This window comes from Canis aureus, chromosome 2 (genome assembly GCF_053574225.1).
Source record: "Canis aureus isolate CA01 chromosome 2, VMU_Caureus_v.1.0, whole genome shotgun sequence".
In the NCBI taxonomy this organism is placed as follows: Eukaryota; Metazoa; Chordata; class Mammalia; order Carnivora; family Canidae; genus Canis; species Canis aureus.
Genome location: NC_135612.1, coordinates 33,779,936 through 33,807,792, shown reverse-complemented (window position 1 = coordinate 33,807,792; position 27,857 = coordinate 33,779,936). Strand labels below are relative to the sequence as shown.

Here is a 27,857-nt window from a genome sequence, read left to right as displayed (position 1 = left end):
GCCATCTTGTCCTGGATCTTTGTTTTTTAGGAGCTTTTTGATTACTGATTTAATCTCCTTGCTGGTAATCAGTCTGTTCAAATTTTCTTTTTCTAACTGCTTAAGTTTTGGTAGGTTATATATTTCCAGGAATTTATCCATTTATCCTAGGTTGTGTAATTTGTTGACATACAGTTTTTCGTAATATTCTCCTACAGTTGTTTGTATTTCTGTGGTATTGTTTATTGTCTTTCCTCTTTCATTCGTAATTTTGTTTGAATTTTCCCTTTTTTTTTGAGGTGCTTACTTTGTTTCAAGTTTTTATTTAAATTCTATTTAGGTAACATTTAGGGTAATATTGGCTTCAGGAGTAGAATTTAGTGATTCATCAATTACACACAACAGCCAGTGCTTATCACAAGTGCCCCTCTTTAATACTCAGAGCACATCTAGCCCATTCCCAACCCCCACCTCCCTCCATCAACCTTAGTTTGTTCTCCACCATTAAGAGTCTCTAATGGTTTGTTTCTCTCTCTCTCTCTATCTCTCTCTGTTTCTCTCTCTCTCTCTCTCTCCTCCTCTGGCTAGAGGTTTATCACTTTTGTTATCTTTTCAAATTACCATCTCCCAGTTTCATTGATACACTCTATTTTGTTTTGTTTTGTTGGGTTTTTGGGGGGCGTTTTTTGTTTGTTTTAGTTTCTTTATTATTTATTTCTGCTCTAATCTTTATTATTTCCTTCTTTCTCCTTGTTTGGGGTTTTATATCTTCTTTTTCTAGCTTATTTAGGTGTAAGGTTAAGTTATTTATTGGAGATTTTTCTTGCTTCTTGTGGTAGACCTGTAATATTATAAATGTGCCTAAGAGCTGTTCTAAGAAAACAGCTTTTGTTACATCCTAAAGATTTTGGATTATTGTATTTACATTTTCATTTGTTTCCCTGTAATTTTCGATTTCTTCTTTAATTTTTTGGTTGACCTAGTCATTATTTAGTACCATGTTATTTAACCTCCATATACTTGTGAGCTTTCCAGATTTTTTCTTGTGGTTGAATTCTAGTTTCATAGCATTTTGGTCAAAAAAGTTCCATTTGTATGACTTTGATTTTTTTTTAATTTATTGAGACTTGTATTGTGGTCTAATATGTGATCTGTTCTGGAGAATGTTATATATGCACTTGGAAAGAATGTGTATTCTGCTGCTTTAGGTTTGAGTGCTCTGAATGTATCTATTAAATCTATCTGGTCCGTTGTCATTCAAAACATGTTTACTTATTGATTTTCTGTTTAGATGATGTATCCATTGATGTAAATGTGGTGGTAAAGTTCCCTATTATTGTATTTCTATTGATTAGTTCCTCTATGTTTATTATTAACTATTTTATGTATTTTGGCGCTCCCGTGTTGGGTGCATAACTATTTACAATTGTTATGTCTTCTTGTTGCATTTCCACTGAATTATTACATAGTGCCCTTCTTTGTCTCTTCTTACCATCTTTGTTTTAAAAACTATTTTGTCCAGTATAAATATTGCTACCCTGACTTTCTTTTCATACCCATTCCTGTGATAAATATTCCTTCATCCTTAATTTTCATTCTGCATGTGTCTTTTGGTCTGAATTGGGTCTTTTATTGGCAGCACATATATAGATCTTGTTATTTTATCTGTTCTGTCACCCTGTATCTTTTGATTGGAGCATTTAGTCCATTTACACTCAATATAATTATCAATAGGTATGTATTTATTGCCATTTTGTTTTTGGGTTTGTTGTTTTTGTAGATCTTCTGTTCGTTTCTTCTCTCACCATAAGTTGGTTTTCTTTAGTAATATACTATGATTTATTTCACTTTATTATTTGCATATGTATTACTGGTTTTTGATTTGTGGTTACCATTAGGCTTGTATATAACGACTTCTTCATATAACAGTCTATATTAAGTTGATGGTTCTTTACTCCTCTCCCCCGCCCCTCCACATTTAGATATAGGGTGTCATACTTTATATCCTTTATTTTGTGAATTCCTTGACTTTTACAGTTATACTTATTATTACTGCTTTCATGTTTCCTACTTTTCTTACTCTTCCTTATGGTCTTTTATTCCACTCAGAGAGTCCTCTTAAATATTTCTTGCTGTGCTGATTTAGTGGCCATGAGATACCTTATCTTTTGTTTGTCTGGGAAACTCTTTATCTGTCCTTCTAGTCTGAATTGTAGCATTGCTGGATAGAATATTCTTGGCTACAGATTTTTCCTTTCAGCCCTTGAAATATATCATATCCCTCCTTTTTATAAAAAGAAGATTTATTTATTTATTTGAGAGAAAGTGAGGAGAGGGGTAAAAGGAGAGAATCTTTAAGCAGACTCCATACTGAGCATGCAACTAACATGGGGCTTGATCTCATGGCCCATGAGATCATGACCTGAGCTCAAACCAAGAGTGGGACACCTAACCAACTGAGCCACTGAAGTACCCCACCATGCCTCTCCTTTCTGGTCTGTAAAGTTTTAGTTGAAAAAAATCAAGTGATAGCCTTATGGAGTGTCCCTTATGTGTAACTGTCTGCTTTTCTCTTGTTTCTTTTAAAGTTCTTTATCACTGGTTTTGCCACTTTAATTATTATGTCTGTTGGTGTAACCTCCTGAGGATGATTTTGTCAGGGCCTCCTGGAAGTTAAATTCTGTTTACCTCTCCAGATTTGGGAAATTTACAACTATTATTTCTTCAAATAATGTTTTTGCTCTCTCTTTTCTTTCTTCTTTTCTTAGGATCCCTATAGTGTGAATGTTATTATTACACTTGATGGAATCACTGAGTTCCCTAAGTTTGTCTCCTTTTGTGTAACTTTTCTTCCTCTCATTCCTTTCCTTACTCTGTCTTCCAGGTCACTAATTCATTCCTCTGCTTCTTCTACCTTTCTATTTATTCCATCCAGTGCATTTTTAAAAAGATTTTTATTTATTCATGAGAGACAGAGAGAGAGAGAAAGAGAGGCAGAGACACAGGCAGAGGGAGAAGCAGGCTCCATGCAGGGAGCCTGATGTGGGACTCGATCCTGAGTCTCCAGGATCATGTCCTAGGCCAAAGGCAGGTGCCAAAACACTGAGCCACCCAGGGATCATTATCCAGTGCATTTTTTATTTCACTTATTGTTTTCTTCACCTGTGATTGGTTCTTTTTTATCTCTTTTTTTAAGGGTCTCATTAATGTCTTCCACTCTTTTCTAAGTCTAGTGAGTACCTTTATGATCATTACTTTAAATTCTCTATCTGGCATATTACTTATCTCCATTTTGCTTAGGTCTCTTGCTATAATTTTGCCCTCTTCTTTCACTTGAGACATATCCCTGTGTTTCTTCATTTTGTCTAACTCTTTTTTGTTGTGTCTTTGTATTAAGAAAGTCAGCTATGTCTTCTCTATTGAAAGTACTGGGTGTTTGTGTGGGGGAAGTAGTGGGTGAGGCATGCACTTTCACAAGATGGCACTGGTCCTTTGCCAGAGGTCACATACTTTGCCACCAAGACTAGGCCAGCCAGGGTGAAAACAGAAAGCACATGTGGGTGGAGCACACATTGTTCACAAGTTTTGTTCTCTGGTCCTCTTCCACTGTGCTATATGAGCACAGCACACAGTGCCCACAAGTTACTCACACTGGTTCTCTTCCACAGGATATGTGTGATGCCCTGGGATGCCTAGGTGGCTCAACAGTTGAGCATATGCCTTTGACTCAGGGCATGATCCCGGAGTCCTGGGATTGAGTCCCACATCGGGTTCCCTGCATGGAGCCTACCTATCTCTCTGCCTATGTTTCTGCCTCTGCTGTGTCTCTCATGAATAAATAAATAAAGTCTTTTTTTAAAAAGAATATGTGATGCCCTGGTCTTGGCAGTGGGGTGGCAGTGGGCAGGGGGTATAGTACCCAGAAATTTTCCATGGGATATACCACCACTGCCAAAACCAGAGCCCTGCTAAATATGTGGGTCGGGATACACAGTGTTGACAAGGTTTGTGCTGTGCTGGTCATGGGACCCACAACATGAAGATGAGGCAGCTCAGGCTGCAGGGAGTGAGGAGCAGTATTAAGCAAGTTATGTATTGAATATTTGCATTGGGCTGATGCCCATAGGTGACCAGCATCTTTATGCTAAGGAACAAGGAAGAGAAATAACACCTGCCAGCTCAGGTGTTTCTAGAGGAGTTTCCCGGTATCTCTGTCTCTTTGGGACCACTCTATAATTAGTAAATAACTTTCCCTCCCTTATGCCTCAGGTGTTTTTCAAACTGCTGCTGGTATGCTATATCTCCATAGGCTATTTTTCCATCTTTTTTTCTTTTCTTTTCTTTCTTTACTTTTCTTTTCTTTTCTTTTCTTTTCTTTTCTTTTCTTTTCTTTTCTTTTCTTTTCTTTTCTTCTTTTCTTCTTTCTTCTCTTCTCTTCCCTTCCCTTTCCTTCCCTTTTTTCTTTCTTTCTTCCTTCTTTCCTTTCTTCTTCTTCTTTTTGTTGTTGTTGTTTCTTTAAAGGTGAGGGTTCCATTTTTATTCTGTCAGTCTTCAAGTAATTTTCTGGGTTATTTATGTTGATAAGAGTGTTATCCAGTTGCATCCATGAGATGAGATGAGTTTAAGTTCTTCCTATTCTGCCATCTTTCCCAGAAGTCCAATAATATCCATCCTAACAGGCATGACATGACATTTCCTTGTGATTTTGACTTACATTTCCCTAATAATTAGTGATATTGAGAACCTTCTCGTGGCTGTTTGGATGTCTTCTTTTGAGAAACACTGATATTATTCTTAAGTCTTTCCCCACTCTGCTTGTCCTGCATTTCCATTGCTTCTACTCTTCCTTTTCTTACATTATTCCCTCTGTTTCATGAATATGCCTGTGTACTTCTCCCTGTGTTCTTGTCATAAAGTTCAGGTGTTCTGCAGTCTATTCAAAGTCTATATTGAAAGTGATAGGTACACATGAGATGACTGCCATGCTGACAGGTCATGCAGAAGTTACAGGATAAACTCCTGCACAAGGTCAGCTTGGGGATGTTTATGCAGCTCCAGTGTGTCCATCTTTAGATAAGCTTTGCCCCTAAGCTTTTTTTATGCTCCTAATATTTTCATAAGAATAAAACAGCACTTCCTTGAGCATTTTGAAAACATTAAACATATGTGACATGGACATAAACATCTGTCCTTGGCTCTCCACAAAAATGAGAGAAAAGCTATTGTGCATCATAACAGCATGCCTTATCTAGATATTTGCAAGGCTTCCTGAGGATTTTCGTAGTAGGCATCTAAATATAGAAAAATTGAGTAATCTATTTCTAATAACTTTGCTTCAGAAATGAAGAACCTTTGAAAAAGTAATTGATCACACTGGTGACATTGGTATTAATGTTTCTCAAGCAGAGGGAATGACACAGTCTAAAGGCTCAAGGTGCAACATGGCTCAGTAATGCTGCCACCATGCAGACACCTAGTGCTGATGATGTAATCATTGTGTCTTTCACACTGGGAGAACACAAAAATGTGAAATCCACACATCAGATTCTGTTGTTTAGCTGCCTGGAGTATTTAGACTGTAAGGGCAAAGTGGCTATTGTATTACGATCTATATTGCATTCCTCCATTCACGTGTTTCAGTCCTTAGCAAATCATTCTGATTTACATTTGGAAAAGTGCTCATTTTTTATTCTTACAAAGTAGCTTTCATATCATCATATACATATGTTGACAAAGTGAAAAATTGCAAACAGTAACACTTGCAGGAAACAATAATGAGTATATTCAATTCTATCCTAAATCTTGTATAAACTGTAAACCTGGAATGTTACATGGTCATTATTAATCTTTTCTTTCTCCCTTCAGGTAGTTAGCTCTAAGTGCATTCTCTCTGAAATCAATAAACAGTCATCATTCCCTTTACTAGAGCATCTAACAGTAGTTCAGTATACATTTTCCATTATCATTTTAATAATGCTGTTACTGAGGCCTGAAACTGCCTAAAAAGAATTTGCTTCACTGGAGCCTTTCTCTTTTAGTGGAATCTTAAATTTTTAAGGGCCATTAAAGAAAAATTGCTAATATTTCTGGTTATCACCATTATCTGCACAGGCAAAAGGTGGAACAATAAACAAACTAAAAAAATAAATCAGTGTAAACAGCTACAGAACATTCTTTATTTTCGTACCTCTCTTAATCTTCCACCATTTGTGTATGTGTGTGTATGTGGTGTGTGTATTGGTGTATAGGTGTATACATGTAGGTGCATCTGTGATGTATTATGAGTGGTCATATGGCATATGTGTGGTATGTATATGTATGCATGTCATGTGTGATTGTGTGTGTATGTATGTAGGGTAGGGATGAGTGTGTGCACATGGTATATAAGTGTGTGTGTGTGTGTGTGTGTGTGAATTAAACCTGAAGATGCTGCATCTCCTAATTCCAGACCATTAAACAGAGCTTCCAGACTCCAGAGTTGCAGGGCTTTCTAATGGGATATTACTGGGTACAGTCTGGCAAAGGAGGCAGAAGCAAGTCCAGCGGAAATGTGTTTTTCCTTTTCTTGTGAACATTCAGGAAACTAGGCCCAAAACTCCATTCCATTGTCCTCTTCCTCTTGATACCACACTGAATCTCAGTCTCCATCTATATCAGTTTCAAGGGAAACAGAATTGTAGGGTATAAATGAATTTATTATAGGAATTGGCTTATGTGACTATAAAGACTACAAAATCTCATGATCCACCATCTGCAAGATGAAGAACCAGGAAAGTTGGTGGTGAAATTCAGTCTGTCTGAAGTTCTAAGAATCAGGGGAGCTCATGATGCAGACCCCAATCCGAGGACAAAAGAAGATAAAAAAAATACATCCCAGCTCAACAGACAAAAAAAAAAAAAAAGTGGGGGAACAGATTTACCCTTCCTCTGCTTTCTGTTTTATTCATACCCTCAACTGATTGAATGATGCCTGCCCATTTTGGGGAGGGCCATCTGCTTTAAGATTCCACCTTTTCTGATATTTCCACTCCTATCAGAAAGGGAGACAGAACATAAAGACTCCTAACTCTGGGAAATGAACTAGGGGTGGTGGAAGGGGAGGTGGGCGGGGATTGGGGGTGACTGGGTGATGGGCACTGAGGTGGGCACTTGACGGGATGAGCACTGGGTGTTATTCTATATGTTGGCAAATTGAACACCAATAAAAAATAAATTTATATTAAAAAAATTAAGATTCCACCTTTTTGGGAAGCCCTGGTGGCTCAGCGATTTAGCGCTGCCTTCAGACCAGGGCCTGATCCTGGAGGCCTGGGATCAAGTCCCACGTTGGGCTCCCTGCATGGAGCCTGCTTCTCCCTCTGCCTATGTCTCTCTCTCTCTCTCTCTCTCTTTCTCTCTCCCTCTCTCTCTCTCTCTGTGTTTGTCTCTCATGAATAAATAAATAAAATCTTAAAAAAAAAGATTCCACCTTTTCAAATGCTAACCTGACCTGAAAACACCCTCATAGACGCACCCAGAGATAATGTTTAAGCAGTTATCTCTTTAAACATCTATCTATTCCCTTAACCTAATCAAGTCCACACATAAAATTAACCATCATAAGTCCACCCCTTGTGAATACAGCACCCATACACATCTCCATAAACCATACTTAATCTCTAAATAAAGACAATACAAATCATAATTCCACCTAACATGGTACAGCTAACCTACCCACAACCAAAAACACACTAAATCCTTCCCCATAAGAGGTAGTTCCTACTCTTCTTGATATCCTGGAACTTAAATACTATAATATAAAGTTAATAATACCTAAATAATATTGGTATAAAGTTAATACATCTTATATTACCTAAGAGAATAAAAGAAGGAAGAAAAAAATATTTGCTACTATATACATATATTTATAACAAAAGAAAGACAATTACTCATGACAATTAATGCCCTCTTTTGTGTAACTGGTCATGTGTTTACAGCTGGTATTTATATGTGTCTTCTACTATATATTCCATATTGCCTTTGTCTTCAGCAACACTTCAGTTGGTCATGATTCTTTGCTTAACAGGATGGCCAGTCCTTCATTCCCAGAGTCTGGGAATGCTAGCAATGCTTGAATTGAGTTATAGTTTTTTATTTACCTTAATCACAGGGCATGGTCATACTAAGAGATACCCTGAGCAATCGCTTGTATTCCAGATATACTCTTCCTTAACTCCACTGTGGAGTGGTATCATGTAATTTCCCCTTTATATTCAGGACCAATCGCCCCAGCCAACAAAGTGCCTTCCTTTCCTATTGATTCAGAAGCATGAGGGATCCAAAGTGAACAGGTGGAAGTCTTCTCTTCCAGCTCAATGGGGTCACTGTTGTGTATCATGGTAGAAATATTCCTTCTTTTGAAACTAAGACTTCTAGTCAGGGGAATAGGAAACATTTTGCTAGTGGGTTGCTAGATAATGAGTGGTGCCACCCTCATTTTTATCCTTTGATTCCTGAAATTGTAAATTCTGGCTATCAGAGAAATAGCACCACTTCCTGGATGCTGATTCAGAGCATATACAAGGTATGTATGTGTCTTAGCCCCACAAAGTTTTGCCATCACTGCTGCTGCTCCTGAGTCTTCAAGAGGCCATTCCACCATTCTATGAAGTAAGCTGCTTTAGGATGGAGACTGTAGTAAGACTGGTGAATTCCATGAGCATGGGTGCATTGTCAGACTTCTTTTGCTGGCACATGCTGGACACTAACCAGTGCACTCTGCCTAAGGCATGACTATGTAGTATCTTCAGGACAAGCAAATGCAGATCACAGCGAGCCCATGGAAGGTGATTTATAGGGAAAATGTCTCTCTTATTCTTTAAATGCAACTAAATGACTCAGCACAATACTCTATCCTAGTGAATCACGTTGACCAATTATGCTGTTATCTTCATTACTGCTTGGGGCAAAATACCACAAGACCATTTAATAATGAGGACGGGCTGCTCGGGTCATTCATGTAGTCACTTCAGAGATGGACAACTATGAGCCAGGGGTCTACACGGAGAAGGTCCTGGAAGCCACGAAGCTGCTCTCCAACACAGTCATGCCACGTTTTACCCAGCAAGTGGAGGCGGCTGTGGAAGCCCTCAGCTCGGATCCAGCCCAGCCCATGGATGAGAACGAGTTTATCGATGCCTCCCGCCTCGTGTACGACGGCATCCTGGACATCAGGAAAGCGGTGTTGATGATAAGGACTCCCAAGGAACTGGATGACTCCGACGTTGAGACAGAAGACTTCGATGTCAGAAGTCGGACGAGTGTCCAGACAGAAGATGACCAGCTGATAGCTGGTCAGAGCGCCCGGGCGATCATGGCTCAGCTTCCCCAGGAGCAAAAAGCAAAGATTGCCGAACAGGTGGCCAGCTTCCAGGAAGAAAAAAGCAAGCTGGATGCTGAGGTGTCCAAGTGGGATGACAGCGGCAATGACATCATCGTGCTGGCCAAGCAGATGTGCATGATCATGATGGAAATGACGGACTTCACCCGAGGGAAAGGACCACTCAAGAACACGTCCTATGTGATCAGCGCCGCCAAGAAGATTGCGGAGGCAGGATCCAGGATGGACAAGCTCGGCCGGACCATCGCAGACCACTGCCCGGACTCCACCTGCAAGCAGGACCTGCTGGCCTATCTGCAGTGCATCGCACTCTACTGCCACCAGCTCAACATCTGCAGCAAGGTCAAGGCCGAGGTGCAGAACCTGGGTGGGGAGCTCGTCGTCTCTGGGGTGGACAGCGCCATGTCCCTGATCCAGGCCGCCAAGAACCTGATGAATGCTGTGGTGCAGACCGTGAAGGCATCCTACGTGGCTTCTACCAAATACCAGAAATCTCAGGGCATGGCTTCCCTCAACCTACCGGCTGTGTCCTGGAAGATGAAGGCCCCCGAGAAGAAGCCCTTGGTGAAGAGGGAGAAGCAGGATGAGACACAGACCAAGATCAAACGGGCACCACAGAAGAAACATGTGAACCCGGTGCAGGCCCAGAGCGAGTTCAAAGCCATGGACAGCATCTAAGGCCACCGCGCCCGCCTGCCGCCTCCACCCCAGGGCTCCTGAGATCAGGCCCTGCTCCTCACTGATGATGTATCTGCTCAACACAACACCGTGTTAGATTCCATGGGGACATGGACAGATTTTAAACCTGGCCCGGTGGGGCATTTGGCCAGGATATACTTGTGTTTAAATTAGTCAAAAATACTTTTGGAATTCAGGAGCACATTTCTAACTATATTTTTTTTAAGCTTAAGTAAAAATTAAAGAAAAATTCCATAACCAAAGAGAAACCCACATTACCTGGTAAGGGACACTCTTGACCAAGGTCTCAGTGTGCACGATGGGTGGAGGGCCACTGGGGCCAGGTGACTGCAGGAGTTCCAAGGGGAGCCAGCTGGGTGCCTTAGGAGGCTGTGCCTGGAGAAGGAAGGGCTTGGAGGGACAGACCACATGGAGCTCAGTAAGACGTGACGCATCACCAGGAAAACTGATTACTCTCCTTATGACACTAATAAAGTTGCTTTTTTCAGACTAGAATGTTGTGATGCCCTGATCGTAACATGCTTCTTCCCTTTCCTCAGCTTCAAATGTAAATTCATCACTGGGCTCACTTCTAATAATCGCAGTGTTTCCTGCCTCGGGCTTCACAACACCAGCCTCACAAAATAGTGTTTGCTTAGGCGGTAACTTAGACTTTACCTGATTTTTGATTACGACAGCGATGGCTATAGCTATAAGGTATAATTTTACTGTCTTATTTAAATTTTATGAATTTGAATGTTTTTTACACTAACTTTCCCCAATAAAGTCCACTATGAAACCAAAAAAAAATACTTTTTTTTAAATTTTTTTTATTTATTTATGATAGTCACAGAGAGAGAGAGAGAGAGAGAGAGGCAGAGACACAGGCAGAGAGAGAAGCAGGCTCCATGCACCGGGAGCCCGAGGTGGGATTTGCGCCCTGGGCCAAAGGCAGTCGCTAAACCGCTGCGCCACCCAGGGATCCCAAGTACTTTTTGACTGGTGACATCTATTTGTCTAGCCAACTCTCACTCTGATTTAAACAGTGAAATTGTTTAATTTAATGTAGCCTTGATTACTGGGAACACAATCCTCTTTCCATGAAATTGTATCCCCATGCTTATTCATATGTTCATCAAGTCTTCAGAGGTGTTCCATAGCTGTGTCATGATTTGAGGAAATGTAAGCTTTATTTTATTATCTGGCTGAGAACCAATCAATTCCTTGTGGTTCCTTTGGATTAGAGACTGGGTGGCAATTAAATGTGCCTCTCAGGGGAGTCTCTTAACTGAACAGGACTCCCTTTCTCCATATGCTTCTGACAAAAAATAACCAAAATCTAAGCTTATTTTCCAAAGTTATTTTTTATGTGAGCTAAATGGATGCAAATTGATGCTTATAGCCTATATTAGAGGTTGCAGTGATGAGAGTCTAGGCTGTCCAGTCTTTTAGAGGATCTCTTGATTTCTGTGGTATCCAGGCATACAAGTGTAGTTCTCTAAGGAGGATGCTATGAGTATCACATCCCCAGGCACATTTTTTCTCTGACTTCCCTGTCTCTAGCATATTTCTGCCCTCACCCTTCTGGTTCCAGTGTTCCATGCCCATTATCTTCATGCTTTCATAGCTCGATTCTAACATCCTCTCTTAAAAATTTTTACTTCCATCTCTACATTCACAGCATACATCCCTCCCCTGTACACATTCATGAGTATGAAGAGCTTGTTGTTCTTTGCCCTCTGTCTCAACAATTTTTAGATAAAATATATGATAGCTATTGAAATATGTTGGTGTAAAAATATGAAAGGATTATTATCTCTCTGTTCTCATGGTGAGACATGGAGTCTCAGAGTCAGTTCCCACATGGTGGTGGTTTGTTCTTTTGCCTCAGTCTTGCATCCTCATCATCTGTAATGAGTCCCTGAAACTTCACAATGAGCATATGCATTCTAAGGGCCATGGGCAGCCCGTTTGCTTCATCTGGACGCAGGTGACAATGCATGAGTTTTCCAAAAAGAAGGGAAACACCTTCCCCCCCAAAAAAGGGAAAACCCCTTTCAAGTATGTCATCATCCAAAACATGTCACCCTCCACAAAAAGAAACTGGAAAACAAATTACAGGTAGCATAATGAAATTCAACAATCAGAGTGATGCTTTGAACATGGATCTTTGGATAGTCCTTTGCAATTACATGGATGCAAACTATACATTCCTCAGACTGATATTCATTGTCCAATATTCAGAGTTTTTCTTTCTCATTTCTTGCTATCGAGTATAATTTTTCATTATAATCAAAGAGTGAAACTTGCATGTTTTCTGAATTTATCTCTTATTGGTTGTTTCTATTTTGGGGGAAGTGAGGGAAAGGTGAACATGGCTAACTGAATCATGGAAACCCTAAAAATCTGAGGGTCCATTTATAGAATTAGATTAGTCACTGCTCTTGTAATTGTTCAGAGTCCATACTTCTGGAGTTGGAGATGTATCCAGGAAGATTTGAGTTTAGTAACAAAGCATTGATCTTTGGATAAATTTAGGTATTATAATAATATAAACAGAAAAAAATTCAAATATATTACCGCTGTTAATATTTCTGCCCACCATTTCCTCAAATAGAATATTTTGTGTATTTTTAGTTTCTGGTTTTTTATATCGTTTTAGGCAGATAGACAAAAAAAAAAAAACACAATGCCTCTCTAGAGGCAGACTTTTCTGTGAAAAGTTGTTTGAGGCAACAATTCAAACAATGTGTAAGTTAAAGTAAAAGTCATTCCTTCCTTATGACAATCTATATCTCTGCTTGGCACTGAGCCATGGTTAGCTCATCATGTGCTTGTCCCATCCATTTGTTTGTTCATGCAAACATATACAGTAATATGTATAATAATATGTACATCAATATTCATAAGCATGCAATATCTTTTTTTTTTCATGCAATATCTTTTTTTAAAGATAAACTTATACTCAACATATCTTTCTGGATCTTGTGTGTTTTAAGGTGCTATGGGCACACTTCCAATCAGTGCATATTGTACTATGTCCTTCTTTTTAATGGCTGCAGTGTAATCAAGAATATGGATGGAGCACAGTTCTTCCACTTTCCAAGTTGCTGAAAATCATCATGGCAATAAACTTTTGTGTGTGCTTATTTTGTTTGAATTTTATTACTATTGTTATTTGTTTTCTGGGACTTAATTTCTATCAAATAAATTCACAAGTTAAATTTTAAGAGCACCAGGCTCTTTCAAAGCCCCAAGGAGGGATCCTAGGAAAATCTGCAAAAACAAGATATTCAAGCCATGCTATGTGATCATGCCTCCCCCTTTCCACATTGCCTCCCAAACACTTTAGAATGAGCAATGGGAATAGTGGTGGCCACAGTTAGGATGCAGCAGAAGAGATTGATTGGAGTCAGAGGTGTCTGCACTTCACATCTGTGCATACATCTTGAGACATGTTCCTGAGTACATGCACCACTCCTGAACTTCTCTCTGGGGTTTCCAGGGGCAGCCTGCACTTCATAAACTTTTCAGAAACATGAGGTGAAAAGGTTAGAGTAATAGCTGACCGATCCTTTGTTGCTCACGGAAATCTAGGTGTTTACAATATCACTCAGCAAACTTCCCTCTCCTCCCCTCCTCAATCTCAGGGAGTGGGCTCACTTTTAAAATCACCAAATCCACAGGCCCCTTCTCATAACTAGAACTTGAGATTTCTAGCATCCTTATTTACATCATTCACATGCAGCCTGCCATCTGTTAGTGAAAATGGGGCCGGGTTCTACTGATGCACTGATGCCTCCAGTTATTGGAGGTATAAGCATTCCGTATTTTCATGTTACTCCAAAGATTTTTTTAAATAACCACTTTAATGAGTTATATTTCATGTGTCAAGGAATTCACCAGTTTAAAGTATACATTTCATCAGTGTTTGGTATGTTCATAGGGGATGTCTGAGTAGCTCAGTGATTGAGTGTCTACCTTCAGCTCAGGGCATGATCCCAGTTCTGGGGATCAAGTCTCACATCAGGCTCACTGTAAGGAGTCTGCTTCTCCTTCTGCCTATGTCTCTGCCTCTATGTGTCTTTCATAAATAAAATAAATAAAAACTTAAAAAGAAAAAAAGAATTACACAACACCTATCACTGCCTAACTTAAAATGTTTTCATTGTCCCAAGTGAACCCTGTATCCATTAAGCAGGCACTCCCTATTCTCCTCCCCACCACTAATGTATTTCTGTCTCTCTAGATTCGCTCACTGTGGACATTTCATATAAGTAGAATCATACAATATGTGGTTTTATTTTTACATTCATCAGTTTGTATACATTGTATTGTTTTCATTATTGGGCTATTAAGACTATTGCTGTTATGAACATTAGTGTACAGGTTTTGGTGTGAACATATTTTTTCCTTTCTCTTGGGTATATACCAGATACTGGTATGTATGGTTGACATTTTCAGGAATTGCTAAACTGTTTTCCATAGAAGTTGTATCATTTTACAGTCTTACCAACAGTATTTGAGAATTCCAACTTTTCCACATCCTTTCAAACACTTGCTCTTTTCTCCTTTGTTTTTAATTTGTCCTCACTCTAGTGAATGTGAAGCACTATCTTGTTTTAGTTTTGATTTTCATTTCCCTAATGACAACGATCTTGAGCATCTTTTCATGTCTTATTGATTATATATACATATATACACACACACACACATATATATACATCTTCCTTAAAATTTTATTCAAAACTATTGCTCATTTTTAAATTAGATTAACTTTTTATTGTTGAGATGTAAAGTTCTCATATATTCTGTATACAAGTCCTTCATCAGATGCATGATTTGCAAATATTTTCTCCCATTCTGTGTCAACATGCTTTTAAATTTTTATTATTTCTAAAAATCTTATAGGATATTAAAATTGTACAACAAGGCTAATAATTTCAAATATATGAATGGGTAACTCTTTGTGAGTAGCTGCATTTTTGCAAGTAGTGAGTGAGTGAAACCCTGGAAGACTTTGGAAGCCACATAAACACACACCCCCAAACACAGAGCACATGGATGCCTGACAGGCTGCACTAAGACAAGGATGATCAGAAGATGTGATCCCATTCACTTGGTGGGTGAATTGCCAATCTCATGGCCACACTAGGCCCTGCACACCTCAACTGGGCCCATTTTTCTTCCATTTTGTGAGATTAAGGATTGATGACACTTTTCTGAGAATTACAAAGGAAAATAAGGTATAATTAAATCTAATCTGGTGTATTCATCTTTTTTAAAGCTATGAAACTTGGGACACCTGGGTGGCTCTGTGGTTGAGCGTCAGTCTTTGGCTCAGGGCATGATCACGGAGTCCTGAGATCGAATTCTGCATCTGGCTCCCTGCATGGAGCTTGCTTCTCCCTCTGCCTGTGTCTCTGCCTCTCTCTCTGTGTATCTCTCATGAATAAATAAAATATTTTGAATTTTTTTTAAATAAAGCTATCAAATCCTTAAAAGTAATACAAAAAATAAACATAAGCCCAAGAGTCTATTAACTTCCCACAGTCTAACTGCTGTCTCCCAATGGAAACACAATTTGAAAATCTTTATCTTTTACCAACTGGTTCCCTGAAGTGCAAACATCCATCCCATGGACAAATTTCATTTGTTTAAAAAACAAAAACAATAACAAAGCAAAACAAACAAACAAAAAACAGTAAGTTGTCAACATTTATTTTTTTAAAAGATTATTTATTCATGAGACACACACAGAGAGAGAGAGAGAGAGAGAGAGGCAGAGACACAGGCAGAGGGAGAAGCAGGCTCCATGCAGGGAGCCTGTCATGGTACTCAATCCCGGATCCTGGGATCATGCCCTGTGCAGAAGGCAGGTGCTCAACTGCTGAGCCACCCAGGCATCCCAGTTGTCAACATTTAGAAACCAGGAGGTTTTATACAAAATTATATACTTCTGTTTTTTTTGAAAGACCAAAATATTTCTTGACTCTAGGCAGATACAGCAAGTGGGCACTTCTCTGGATAGGGGTGTGTACTGCAGGTCTCTATCACCCCAACCCCCTCATCCCAGTTCACCCCATTTATCTTCCCTGCTCCTGAAGGAGCAAATTCACCTCTAGATGGAGCTTTCCAACTTTTCAAACTAACCCTCCTGTAAAATATAATTTCCATTCCAGAATCAGGACATATATGCATATATGTACATACTAAAAATAACACAAAATAATATTTCTGAGGACAAAGTATTATGCCCTCTGATATGTTCTTTTCTATTCCACTATATTTCATTTAAAAACTTGGATAGGATCCAATAAATTAATTTCAAAAATCCAGGGTTTCAAAAACACTATCCTAGACCACCCCATCCTATTTAAAGAGATAAAGCCTCAGGAGATTGACTTGTCTACTATCTAGAAACCAGGTAAACAATGTGTTTAGACCAATCAATAACCTACAAGCTTCAATTCAAGGGCCCTTATTTAATCATAAATACCCACTGAATGTTGGACTACTTTCAGTTGAAAAATCTCTGAATGAAGAATTTTAAGGAAGAATCTGACATGATTTTTAAGCAGTGGAAAAAAATTTTGTGACCTGAGAGTAGACCCTACAATACCCAGTAGACTCTACATACCTAGTAAATCCTACAATATCCAGGAGACTTTATAATATCCAATAGTCCCTACAGTACCCAGTAGACCATACAACATTCAGCAGCCCCTACACCACCCAGCAGTTCCAAAACTATCCAATACAGCCCTTACAATGTCTATTAACATCCTTCCTTGCCCTCCTACCCTGATAGTAATAAATTTGTCATTGATGACTGAAGCTGCCCCCAATCTTTGTAGCATTTTTGCGATATTGCATTGAGAAAATAACATTTTTCCTAACATCAGGAAAATTATTATTATACTTGGCTACATTAACAACCATAAACCATAAATTGATCACAGTTACCAAAGTAGAATATATTTATTCTTGCATAGAAACAAAAATAAATTTAAAAACAGCTTCTTATTGCATCTTTTAAATCAATGATGTCCTCTTTTGCCTCTAAACATTTCTCAAAATAGGTCAAATGCAACAGATAAGGAAGCTACCACTTAACTCTCATCATTCAAAACAAATACCACTTTTCTTTAGACAAAAGGCTGTCTAGAGTGTTATTTTTCTCTAAGGCTATTGCCTCTTGACCCAGTATATCCTAAGATGGAAAACACAAGAAGAGGGAACCAGAAGGCCATATAGGAGAGGATCCTCCAAAATTAAACATGTTGACAGCTGGCATAGCTACTACTTACTGAGCCTCCCTCACCCTCCCTTCTTTAGCCACCTAGGACTGGGAATCCATAGTGGAAAGCCTACTGGACAGCCCAACCTAAAGAGCAAAGAACTTTTCAATGCAGCATTTTGAGTGAGGGATGTAATTTTATTTTATATTTGACACCACAGTAAGAACTACAATTGACATTAATTCAGTAATTACCATGGCTTGAAACACTGCTAAGCACTTTATATAATCTTTTAGTCAGTTTGGTCTGCTATTATAAAATTCTGTAAAATGGGCAGCTTAAACAACAAACATGTATTTCTCACTGGAGGCTGGAAGTCCAAGAACAAAGTGTTGACTAATTCAGTGTCTACTGAACGCCCTCTTCCTGGTCTACAGATTTCCCTGCTGTGTTTTTATGTGGCAAAAGGAAAAATCATCGTTCTTGTGTCTCTTCTTATAAGAACACTAATCCCATCACAAGATCTCTAACTTCATGAGTTTCCCAAGGTTCCACCTCCAGATCCAAACACATTGGAAGTTAGAGCTTCAACATATAAATTTGGTGGGATGGAAGGGACACAAATTTACACTCCATAAAAGTAATAATGTGCAGTCCTCAGTGCCACTACACTATTAGGGGCTAGGATTCCCATCTACTTTCTTTATATTTCACAAATTAGGAGCCTAAGACCTGGGAAGTAGCTCACTTAATTGGATGCGTAGTCTTAGAGCATCCACATGGCAAAGTCTGAATCCAGGCTGTAGGGTTGCTGGTACTCGTTTTTACATACTCATATATTTTAATTTTGATAAATCTTTTTGGCTTCCAATGTCTATTTTATTGTCTCAATATAGGCTTTGGTTTGCAAAATGTGTGAACATTTTCCCAGTCTTGTTTGCTCGCTCTTTCTTTTTTTCCTTCTTTCCTTCTTCTCTTTCTTTCTTTCTTTCTTTCTTTCTTTCTTTCTTTCTTTCTTTCTTCTTTCTTTCTTTCTTTCTTTTTCTTCTTTCTTTCTTTCTTTCTTTCTTTCTTTCTTTCTTTCTTTCTTTCTTCTTTCTTTCTATTTCTTTAAGGAAAAGAGTGCAATAAAACCCCATGTACTAGTTACCCAACATCAACATTTTTGTTAAAGAATACTCATATTTTTTAAAGAATACTTAGGTGCCCCTAAATGTTAATCCAGTGTCATTATCACTCAAAGGTAATAGTGATTCCTCAATATCATAGAACACTCAATCCATGGCCAATTTCTCCAGATTATTTTTTTTACAACCATTTCAACTCAGTATCAGTCAAGGCCTACACATGACATTAGGCTGATATTTCCCTCAAGTCTCATTAATCAATACAAAACTCCCTCTATTTATTTGGACAGAAACTAGGGCATCTTATCTATCTTGTTTGTCATCCTAGATTTGGCTGATTGTATTTTCATGATGTCATGTATTCCACACATTTTTTTGAAAACTGGTAGTTAGCTGTAGAGACTTAGTGAGCTTTAGATTCAATTCTCTTGACAGGAATCCTGTATAATTTTGGTTACATCATGGCAGAAGGGACATAATGTCTGCTTGTCCTTCTTTAGTGGTATTAAGACAGACTCTCAGATCCATCAGAAGCTACAGAGGGGTATATTTTAATTACACCATTTTTTTCTTGCATTTGTTAGTTGTGGTTTTTCTTATCATTACAATTACACCATTTTTTCTTGCATTTGTTAGCTGTAAAAAAAGAACTTTCCCTAATCAGCATTTATAGCTCAAAATCAGTCCTTAGAAGGTCACCTAGGAAAAATGCATATTGCCCTTTATTTATCAATTTTCAGTATAATTTGTTGGCTCCCAGCACCTTCTTGTCCTTTCTCTTATTTGGAGTGAGGTCTGGTGTCTTTATCAACTTATGGTCCTTTTTGTTTTCTTTTTCATTTTAAACGTTTTTATTCCAGAACAGAGGTGGATAAACTATGGCTGGTAGACCTAATATAGCTTTCTGCACATTTGGCAAACAAAATCCTATTAGGCCATAGCCTTACTGATTGATTTGCCAGTCATTTATGGCTGCTTTTGTGCTACAGTTACAAACTGAGTACTTGTGACAAAACCCTATGTTCTTCAAAACTGATCATATTTATTGTCTAGCCCTTGACAGAAAAAGGTTCTTGACCTCTGCTTTAGAGAAGAATCTCTTCATCATTGTTTATGGTCCATTTTTATTGTCGACTATTTATTCATAGATTTTACTATTGGATTTTTGGCATCATTTTTTTCTCATTTTTATATGTAATATTTATTAGTATAATCAGTCCTTTTATTCTGATATATTAACCATATTTTTCTCAATTTGTCATTTGTTGTTTTTTTCTTTCCTTTAAGGGTACTTTTCACTACACTGATTGTTATATCATTTTTTTTTACATATTTACAATTTTATAAATATGTTTTATTAATGCTTTTAGATTTTGAGTCATTGGTAGAAAAGTTTCTTAAAATCTAAAGTCATAAAGGAATTCATTCTAATTTCTATTCTAGTACATGCATGGTTTTTTTCCATAGTTAGATCTATGAACCTTTTGGAATTTATCCTGGTGAATATACAATTCAAATTTATACACAGAGTGTATCCAACTTATGTTTTTCTCATATGGCTTCCACAGATCATAAACTCCTACTTCCTACTATTAATATAAGGTGCTGCCTTCATCATATACTAATTCTGAGAGAATCTCACTTATCTTGTTCCCTTGGTCTGCTATGTACCAATGCAAAATTGTGTCTAGTGTAGTCTTTATAATATAGACTCATTGCATTTCTCCTGGTGATTCTCATTTAGTTATTCTTTCAAATAAAACTGGTAAATAATCAACTTGTCTGGAAACGGGAAAAAAAGAAGCTAATGATTTTAATTGAGATCATTTCAAATGTACATATTTAACTTGGGTAAAATCAACACTTTTATGTTGTTGAATCTCCTTATGCAAGAATATGACATGTCTCTCATTTATTTGGTTTACTTTTGGCTCAGTAATAACTTATTGGCTGCTTCCTATACAATTTGCACATTTTTGTGGTAACTGGCTATTTTATGAGAGTTTAAAAAAATCATTTGTGTTGGTTTATCCATTGATTCTTCTGTGTCCTCTGGGTGCAAAATCATATTTTTCTTTCTAATTTGTGTGCCTCTTATTATTTTATTTATTTTTCTAGAAATATTTTGGCTAATGTATCCAATGTAATGACAAATAATAGGGAAGATAAAGGATATTTACTTGTTTTAAAAGAAAAAAGAGGGACACCTGGGTGGCTCAGCAGTTGAACATTTGCCTTCAGCCCAGAGCATGATCCTGGAGTCCCGGGATCGAGTCCCGCATAGGACTCCCTGCATGGAGCCTGCTTTGCCCTCTGCTTACGTCTCTGCCTCTCTCTCTCTGTGTCTTTCATGAATAAATAAATAAAATCTTAAAAAAAAAGAAAAGAAAAAAAGAAAGTTTCTAGTACTTTCCTTTTAGGTTATTGGCTTCTTGTTAATGAAACAACAAAGCCAAAAGTTAACAGAAATACCCTGTAAAGATTAAAATCTTTGTCTTTTTTGTCTTACTTAGCTTTTTCTTAACATTGTTTTCTAGCTTCAAAAATTAGAAAATACCTTGTTTGGGGCCCTTTTTGGTCCAGTCAGTTAAGCATCTGATTCTTGACTTTGGCTCAGGTCATGATCTCAGTATAGTGGGATGGAGCTCGGTATTGGGCTCCATGCTCAGCACAGAGTCTGCTTGAGATTCTCTCTCTCCCTTCATTCTGCACACTCGATCTCTTTCTAAAATAAACAAATAAATCTTTAAAAAAAAAAAAGAAAAAATTTTAACAGGATACACATAGAGGGCCTGAAGAGAGTCTTTTCCATCACGGAAGCCAGAACTGAGCCTGGAGAGCGGGCATATCCTTTATGGTCATGACTCCTAATGCAAGTAAAATCACTTCAGTAAAATCACTACAACTTGAGGCCAGCTGGACAGTTTGATGGAAAAGATTAGGAATTAACTTTGTTGATATGAAAACTTTATTTTCATAACCACAGGACACATTTATCTTTAAAAAATTCCCACCAAGCTCAGCGGTTTAGCGCCACCTTCAGCCCAGGGACTGATCCTGGAGACCCGGGATCGAGTCCCACGTCGGGCTCCCTGTATGGAGCCTGCTTCTCCCTCTGCCTGTGTCTCTGCCTCTGTGTGTGTGTGTCTCTCATGAATAAATAAATAAAATCTTAAAAAAAATTGCCACCAAGTAATATTAGTTAATATCATATATACACACAAATTACACACATATACACACATGTACACATATGCAGAACTGACATTCAAGTAGAAGGAACCTGGTCAAAATAATATTAGAATAACTAATAAATAAAATTAAGAACAAAACTATAAAGTTATTATAATTAAATTTTTGAAATATTTATCTGAACATATTTTAAGGAAAGTTTACTTAAACATCAATACAAAGATAAATACAGAAATGATTGATGAATTTATTAATACAAAATTGGTGATGTTCAGTATATCAGACATACAACAAAAATACTAAGAGAGAGGAAACAATGGGAGGCCTTCCCTAAATGTTTCAAAATTACCCCCAAACAAGAGTTTCTATGCCTTGCCCAGGACTTTGGAAGGGCTTCTGCAAGTAAGGGCCCCATAACCCTTAGAACATTGCTTAACACATAATTACAGTTATATATAACAGCAATATGATAACGATGGTGGTGATGATGGTGATGGTGGTGGTGGTGGTGGTGGTGGCAGTATTGGGGAAGTTGATGATCACTGTGATGATGATGATAATCATGACTATGGTTGTGATGATATTGATGATGATGATGTATGCAAAGAGGAGGCATAGAAGAGAATTCAGCAGCTAAGTAAGATAACTAAATTTTCCTCCCACTTAAACTTTTCTCTGAAATCCCAACTACCATTATTTCAAGTTATTGCATGCATCTTCAGAAGACTAAGGTTAATTTAAATGTAAATGTGTTTTACTGAAAATGTTACATATAAAATTATCAACACATTCGTGTTGATTTATTTGTGGAAGGGAGGATACAATGGGAGGCCTTCTACATTAGAAATAAGAATGGAATTTTGTAAAAGGAGAAGTCAGGTAGAAGGGAGTTGAGAGAATGCTCCTGATTTATTCTGCAGCTTCTTCAAAGGTGAGCAGTGTAGCACTGGGGAAGTTATTTAACATTACAATGCTCAAATCAGTCCAGAACAGGATTAACATTAAATGGAAAATAAAAGTAGAAGTCCTATTGAGCCTATTGGTGTGCAATAAATAGAAGCCATAATTTGTTACTGTTATTATTGTTTTTAGAATTATGGCATAGGGAGATCAAGTGGTGGAATATGAATCTCAGTGACCACTTTCCCACAAAAGCAGTGAAAATACTGGCACAGCAACCAAAACCAGCCATTTTAGAGCACCATAAATTAATCAAAACCACAGGAAAAAAAGGAAAATTGTCTATTAAAGAGAAACTTCTGAATTTCAGAAAGACAACAGAGTCTGTACATATCACTATTCCCTTTCTCTCTGCCTCTCTGCCAGCTCATTGGCATGGTAGTTGTAAAAGATGTGCAGACTCACAATGAATGGAGAGCATAGACCTCTTTGGATACTCTGTTGAGAACTTTATCCCAAGAGTACTGTCAATATTTTGTCAAAACGAACAGTACTTGAAAATTTTCATTCCCTAAGTGCTGTGGCCACTTGATTTGACTCAGAGCTCTGCTCATCTAAAAAAATAAATTTAAGAAGTAGTATCACCAGGGCATTATAGAAAAAAATGGAAATATTCTGACAATGTTATATCTGCCTAAGTGTAATATCAGTTAGTACAAACAAAAGACCAAGCCAAAAAAGAAAAAAAATAATTAAAGCAAGACCTAGATACAGGGAACTTTGAAAACCTCCAGCAAATTCCTAAGGATCTATGTGCAGGGTTGTGTGCATGCCAAGAAAAGACCTAGGAAAAAATATCTCAGTCACTCACCTCCAGCTTTGATAAATTGTGAAAGCAGAAAATTAAAGCTAAGGCTGTCGAAAGTTTGAAGTCATGCCTTCACACACAGATTTCCTTGGCAAAGGTAGAAAGAAAAATAGGCAAGGCATTTAAGGAAACATTCTGGCTGATTATTGGCTGGCCACGAAATTATAACAAACCAAAGGTGAACTCTAGGAGACCATGCTTGAGAACAAAAATAAGAACATAAAATCAACAACAACATAAAGCTAGCAGAGAACTCAGGGACTACATACTGTGGGGAATACAGATTTACTAACTAATCTGGAAGAGTCACTAAGGAAATAAACAATAAGAAGAAAAATAAGAACAAAACCCAAAACCCAGGAACAACCATAACCCCTGGAGTGGAGAGAGGGTTGTGATATTAGAGTTTTTACAATAAATTATCTAAAATGTTTGGCTCCAATGAAAAATTACAAAACCTCCAAATAAACAGGAAATCACTGTGCCTCTCATGAATAAATAAAATAAAATCTTTAAAAAAAGAAACAGGAAATCACATCACATACACAGGAATAAAAACTGTAAATAGAATAATCCTTGAAGAATCCCAGATGTCAGATATACTAAGAAGACTTTAAGTCAGGTATTCTACATGCATTCAAAGAACTAAAATAAATCATGTCCAAGGAATTCGAGGCAAGGAAAGTCTGACAACTAGGTGTCCTTGAATAGAGAATATCTGTAAAAATAAATAATTAAAAAGAAATCGATTCCAATTCTGGAGTTGAGAAGTACAATGACTGAAATAAAAGATTCGCTAGCCAGCTACAAACAACAGATTTGGGGAGTCAGAAGAAAATATCAGCAGACTTGAAGGTAGGCCAGTAAAGATTATTTAGTAAGAGGAACAAAATGAAGACTGAATGGATAAAAATGTGTAGAAACCCATACACCAGTGACACATCATGAAAATTACCAATATACATTTAATGGAAGTCTCCGAGGATAAAAGCAGAGAAATAAGGCCAAAATTATTTGAAAAAGTAACAACCAAAAGAAGCTCAGCAAACTCCAATGAACTCCAAGAAATCCATACCTATCCACAGGAGAGTCAACTTGACAATTTCTCATCAGAAGACAGGTAACAGTTTCAAAATGTTGGAAAAAAAGGAAAAAAGGAAAAAAAACTGTCAACCAGTAATTCTATAACTTGCAAAATTCTTCTTCAAAAATGCAGGAGAATCAGAAGATAAGCCATAGAATGGCAGAAAATATCTGTAAAACATATGCCTGATAAAAGACTTGACCCAAAATATACAGATGATTCTTAAGACTCAACAATATGAAAACATATAACCCAGTAAATAAATAAGAAAAAAAATCTGGATACCTCACCAAGAAAGACATATATGGCCAATAAACCCAGCAAAGATGTTCAATATCTTCAGTAATTAAGGAAATGCAAATTAAATAGCAATGTACTACTTCACAACCCTTATATGACTATTATAAAGACAGATATTAGCAAATGCTGGAGATGATATGGAAAAATTGGAAACCTCATACATTACTGGTAGTGTTTTAAGGTATAGCCTTGAAAAACAGTCTAACAGTTCCTCAAAAATTTTAAATAGAGAGTAAACTCATGCCTTAACAATGTCACTCCTATTTATACACCCAAGCAAACTGAAAACTTAAGTCAGCACAAAATCTCATACACAAGTGTTCATAAATGTTGAGCAAGTGAGTGGGTAATACCATTATTTGCTTAGGTAGAAAAAAGGAGGAGAAACAAGTTTGGGTTAAGGGAAGTGAAATCTGCTTTGCAACAAGATGTGAATCTTTTTAAAAGCTTTCTTAAGGATCTGGGAGTCATATCTTTCAAATGTAATCAAGAAAGATAATATCCCAATCTCCTACTTTCTGTAGGAAGATAATACCCTAATTCAATGGGGGCCTTGCTCCAAGTTGCAAAACTACTTGTCATAAAAATATGTGAAGTCTTTGCTTATTTAAAAAGAAAACACTAATGTTCCATAACAGCATTATTCGTAAGAACATAGAAGTGACTCAAACAAACTACCTATCAACTGACAAATGGATAAGTAAAATATGGTATATTCATGTAGTGGGATGTTACTGGGTAATGAATAAGAACAAAATACCAACAGGGACTACCATATAAGCGAATCTTGAATACAATATACTAAGTGAAGGACATCAGTTCAAAAGATAACATGTCTGATTCCACTTATATGAAATGTCCAGAACAGGCAAATCTATAGACAGAAAATTCTGTCTTGACATATTAATGGATGCCAAGAACTGGATGAGATAGGTGATGTGTTGCAATGTGTCTAAGGAAGGGGAATGGAGAGTGACAGCTAGTGGGTCTGGGGTTTCATTTTGGAATGATGAAAATATTCTAAAATTGGGATAATAGTGGTACCACTCTAAAAATATACTGAAAACTACTGAACTGCATATGTTTTATGTATGCAAATTGCACCTCAACAAAGCTATTTAATAAAACAAGTTAAAAATAAAGAATTATGGTGTAAAGTACTTTTTCTGATTATGATAGTCTAATAGGAAAATAAAACAGGATAGTGGCTTATGACCAAGTAAAATGTTTGGTTACTTCATAAAAATGTCTGGGCCTGAGTCTTAGTGCCTTGATATCAATATTAATATCTCAGTAATGGTGACAATAATTTCACAGAACAATACACAATCAGAAAACATGGGACATATCTGTGTTCTATTTTAGCCTTTGAATGAGGGAGCCAATTTAGCACTGATGGGAAGAAAGGGAAAATACCAAGAAGACATATTGTCTTTAAGAGTTTTGCAAACTGATCTCTGCAATGTCTAATTAGAAATTTCCAACCACTTTATTAACATGTTTGTAGAAGTATGCACTTTTAATATTCAGGAGGTTAGTGAATACATTTCCTCCTACCAGTTATGCAATCAGTGTCTATATGAATCATGAAGGTCTAATAATACCAATGCTGTCATGTATTGGGTGACAACATGGGATCCAGGCATGCCCCAGGGAGCAGACCTGACCATAGAGCTTGGAGACAGTACAGTACTCCAGAAAGGAAGTTGTTGTCCCAGAAGTGGGGATCCAGGAGTTGAGAAGCAGTCATTAGGACAATTGGGGAGAGATTGGGGTCCTAGTAACAGCACCTGTCCATGACACTTGTCTCTGGGTAGGTTGCCACACTAGGCTTATGGCAGCAGAAACACACCAGCATCTTGCTTCCTAGAGTAATGAATGAGAATAAGCACTGGTCTCTAATAATGGTCAAAGCTCACGGATCTGAACTAGAGACTGATATCAGAACAGGACTGAAAGTCAGTGGACTTCTGGAATCCTGGAGTGATTGCCTTATTAAATTTGTCTTTCCTAAGATCTGAATGGACTAAATTATGGGGAAGGGTGAATGTGTGATAGATGTAGGCTGGGTGGTTAGATTTCAGAGTCTGGGAACTAGTGACACTCTGACCAGCATTTCTACTCTTTGAAAGTTGACCACAGCCTATGGTGACTGAAAGTGGCTCTCCAAGGCTAAAGAAATAAAGACAGTATCACCCTTATATGCTGTGCCCACACAAATAATGACCAGGCTTATGACTGTGAACATTTTGCTGATGCAGATTTACAGCAGGAACTCTTTGGGTTGAGAGGCCTTTACTAATTAACCTTTGAGTTTTAGTGTTTTTGAGGAAATTTTTGAGAATAAATACAGCCTAAAATTTTAACCTCTGTTCATGATCAGAATTATAATTTTGACTTTTATAATTTTTTATTTTATTAACCTATTTTATTTTATAATTTTTCTGTTTTATAAACCTATATTTTCAAGTGTTTGTTATTTGTTCTGTATTTTCAGATGGCTATCCTAAAGAAGAAATGATTTATAGATGGAGAAAAAATTCAGTTGAGGCAGCTGATCAGAAATCATGGCGGCTTTATCAGTTTGACTTTATGGGCCTCAGAAACACAACAGAAATCGTAACAACATCTGCAGGTAGGATTTAATTTAAGGAAGCATGACTTGCAAAAAAATCTGACTTTTTTCCTCTGATGCCTGAGGCACAATCATGCCTTTAATGTAGAATTCCATTATGTGTGTGTTTTAACTAATGATATTAGGGCAAGCATATACATCAGTGATGTTTGAGGCAAAGCAATGGATTCAATACTGAAGTTTTTAAAATTTTTTAATTGGGATGAGAAAAGGATCATGAGAAATGTCTTATATTTTTAAATAAGGACTGTGCATCATGTCAATAAACTTAACTAGAATTCCCACAAGTGACCATATTTCTATAAACTGCTTTTTACTAATGGCTAATGATGAGAGTTCTACAACTTTTCACATACATAATAAGAATAAAATATTGTTAAGACTCTGTGCATAAAAGAAGCTGGTGTGAAATGTCCTTTGAGTTTTAATTTCCAGCTTCTTTCTTTGCTCTAAACTTTATTTTGAGCTTTGTAT

The 27,857-nt window shown here is 37.4% G+C and overlaps 1 protein-coding gene and 1 pseudogene across 4 annotated transcripts in view; both read left to right on the top strand.

Moving 5' to 3' along the window:
• GABRG3 (gamma-aminobutyric acid type A receptor subunit gamma3) overlaps window positions 1–27,857 on the top strand; it is a 686,820-nt gene that overhangs the window by 576,426 nt on the left and 82,537 nt on the right. For all 4 annotated transcript variants that reach the window (XM_077868328.1, XM_077868346.1, XM_077868336.1 and 1 more), the window contains one exon: window positions 27,246–27,383. In XM_077868328.1, the coding sequence (XP_077724454.1) occupies window positions 27,246–27,383 (138 nt within the window). The remainder of the gene's footprint in view (window positions 1–27,245; window positions 27,384–27,857) is intronic.
• On the top strand, window positions 8,957–10,846 carry LOC144295790 (catenin alpha-1 pseudogene; annotated as a pseudogene).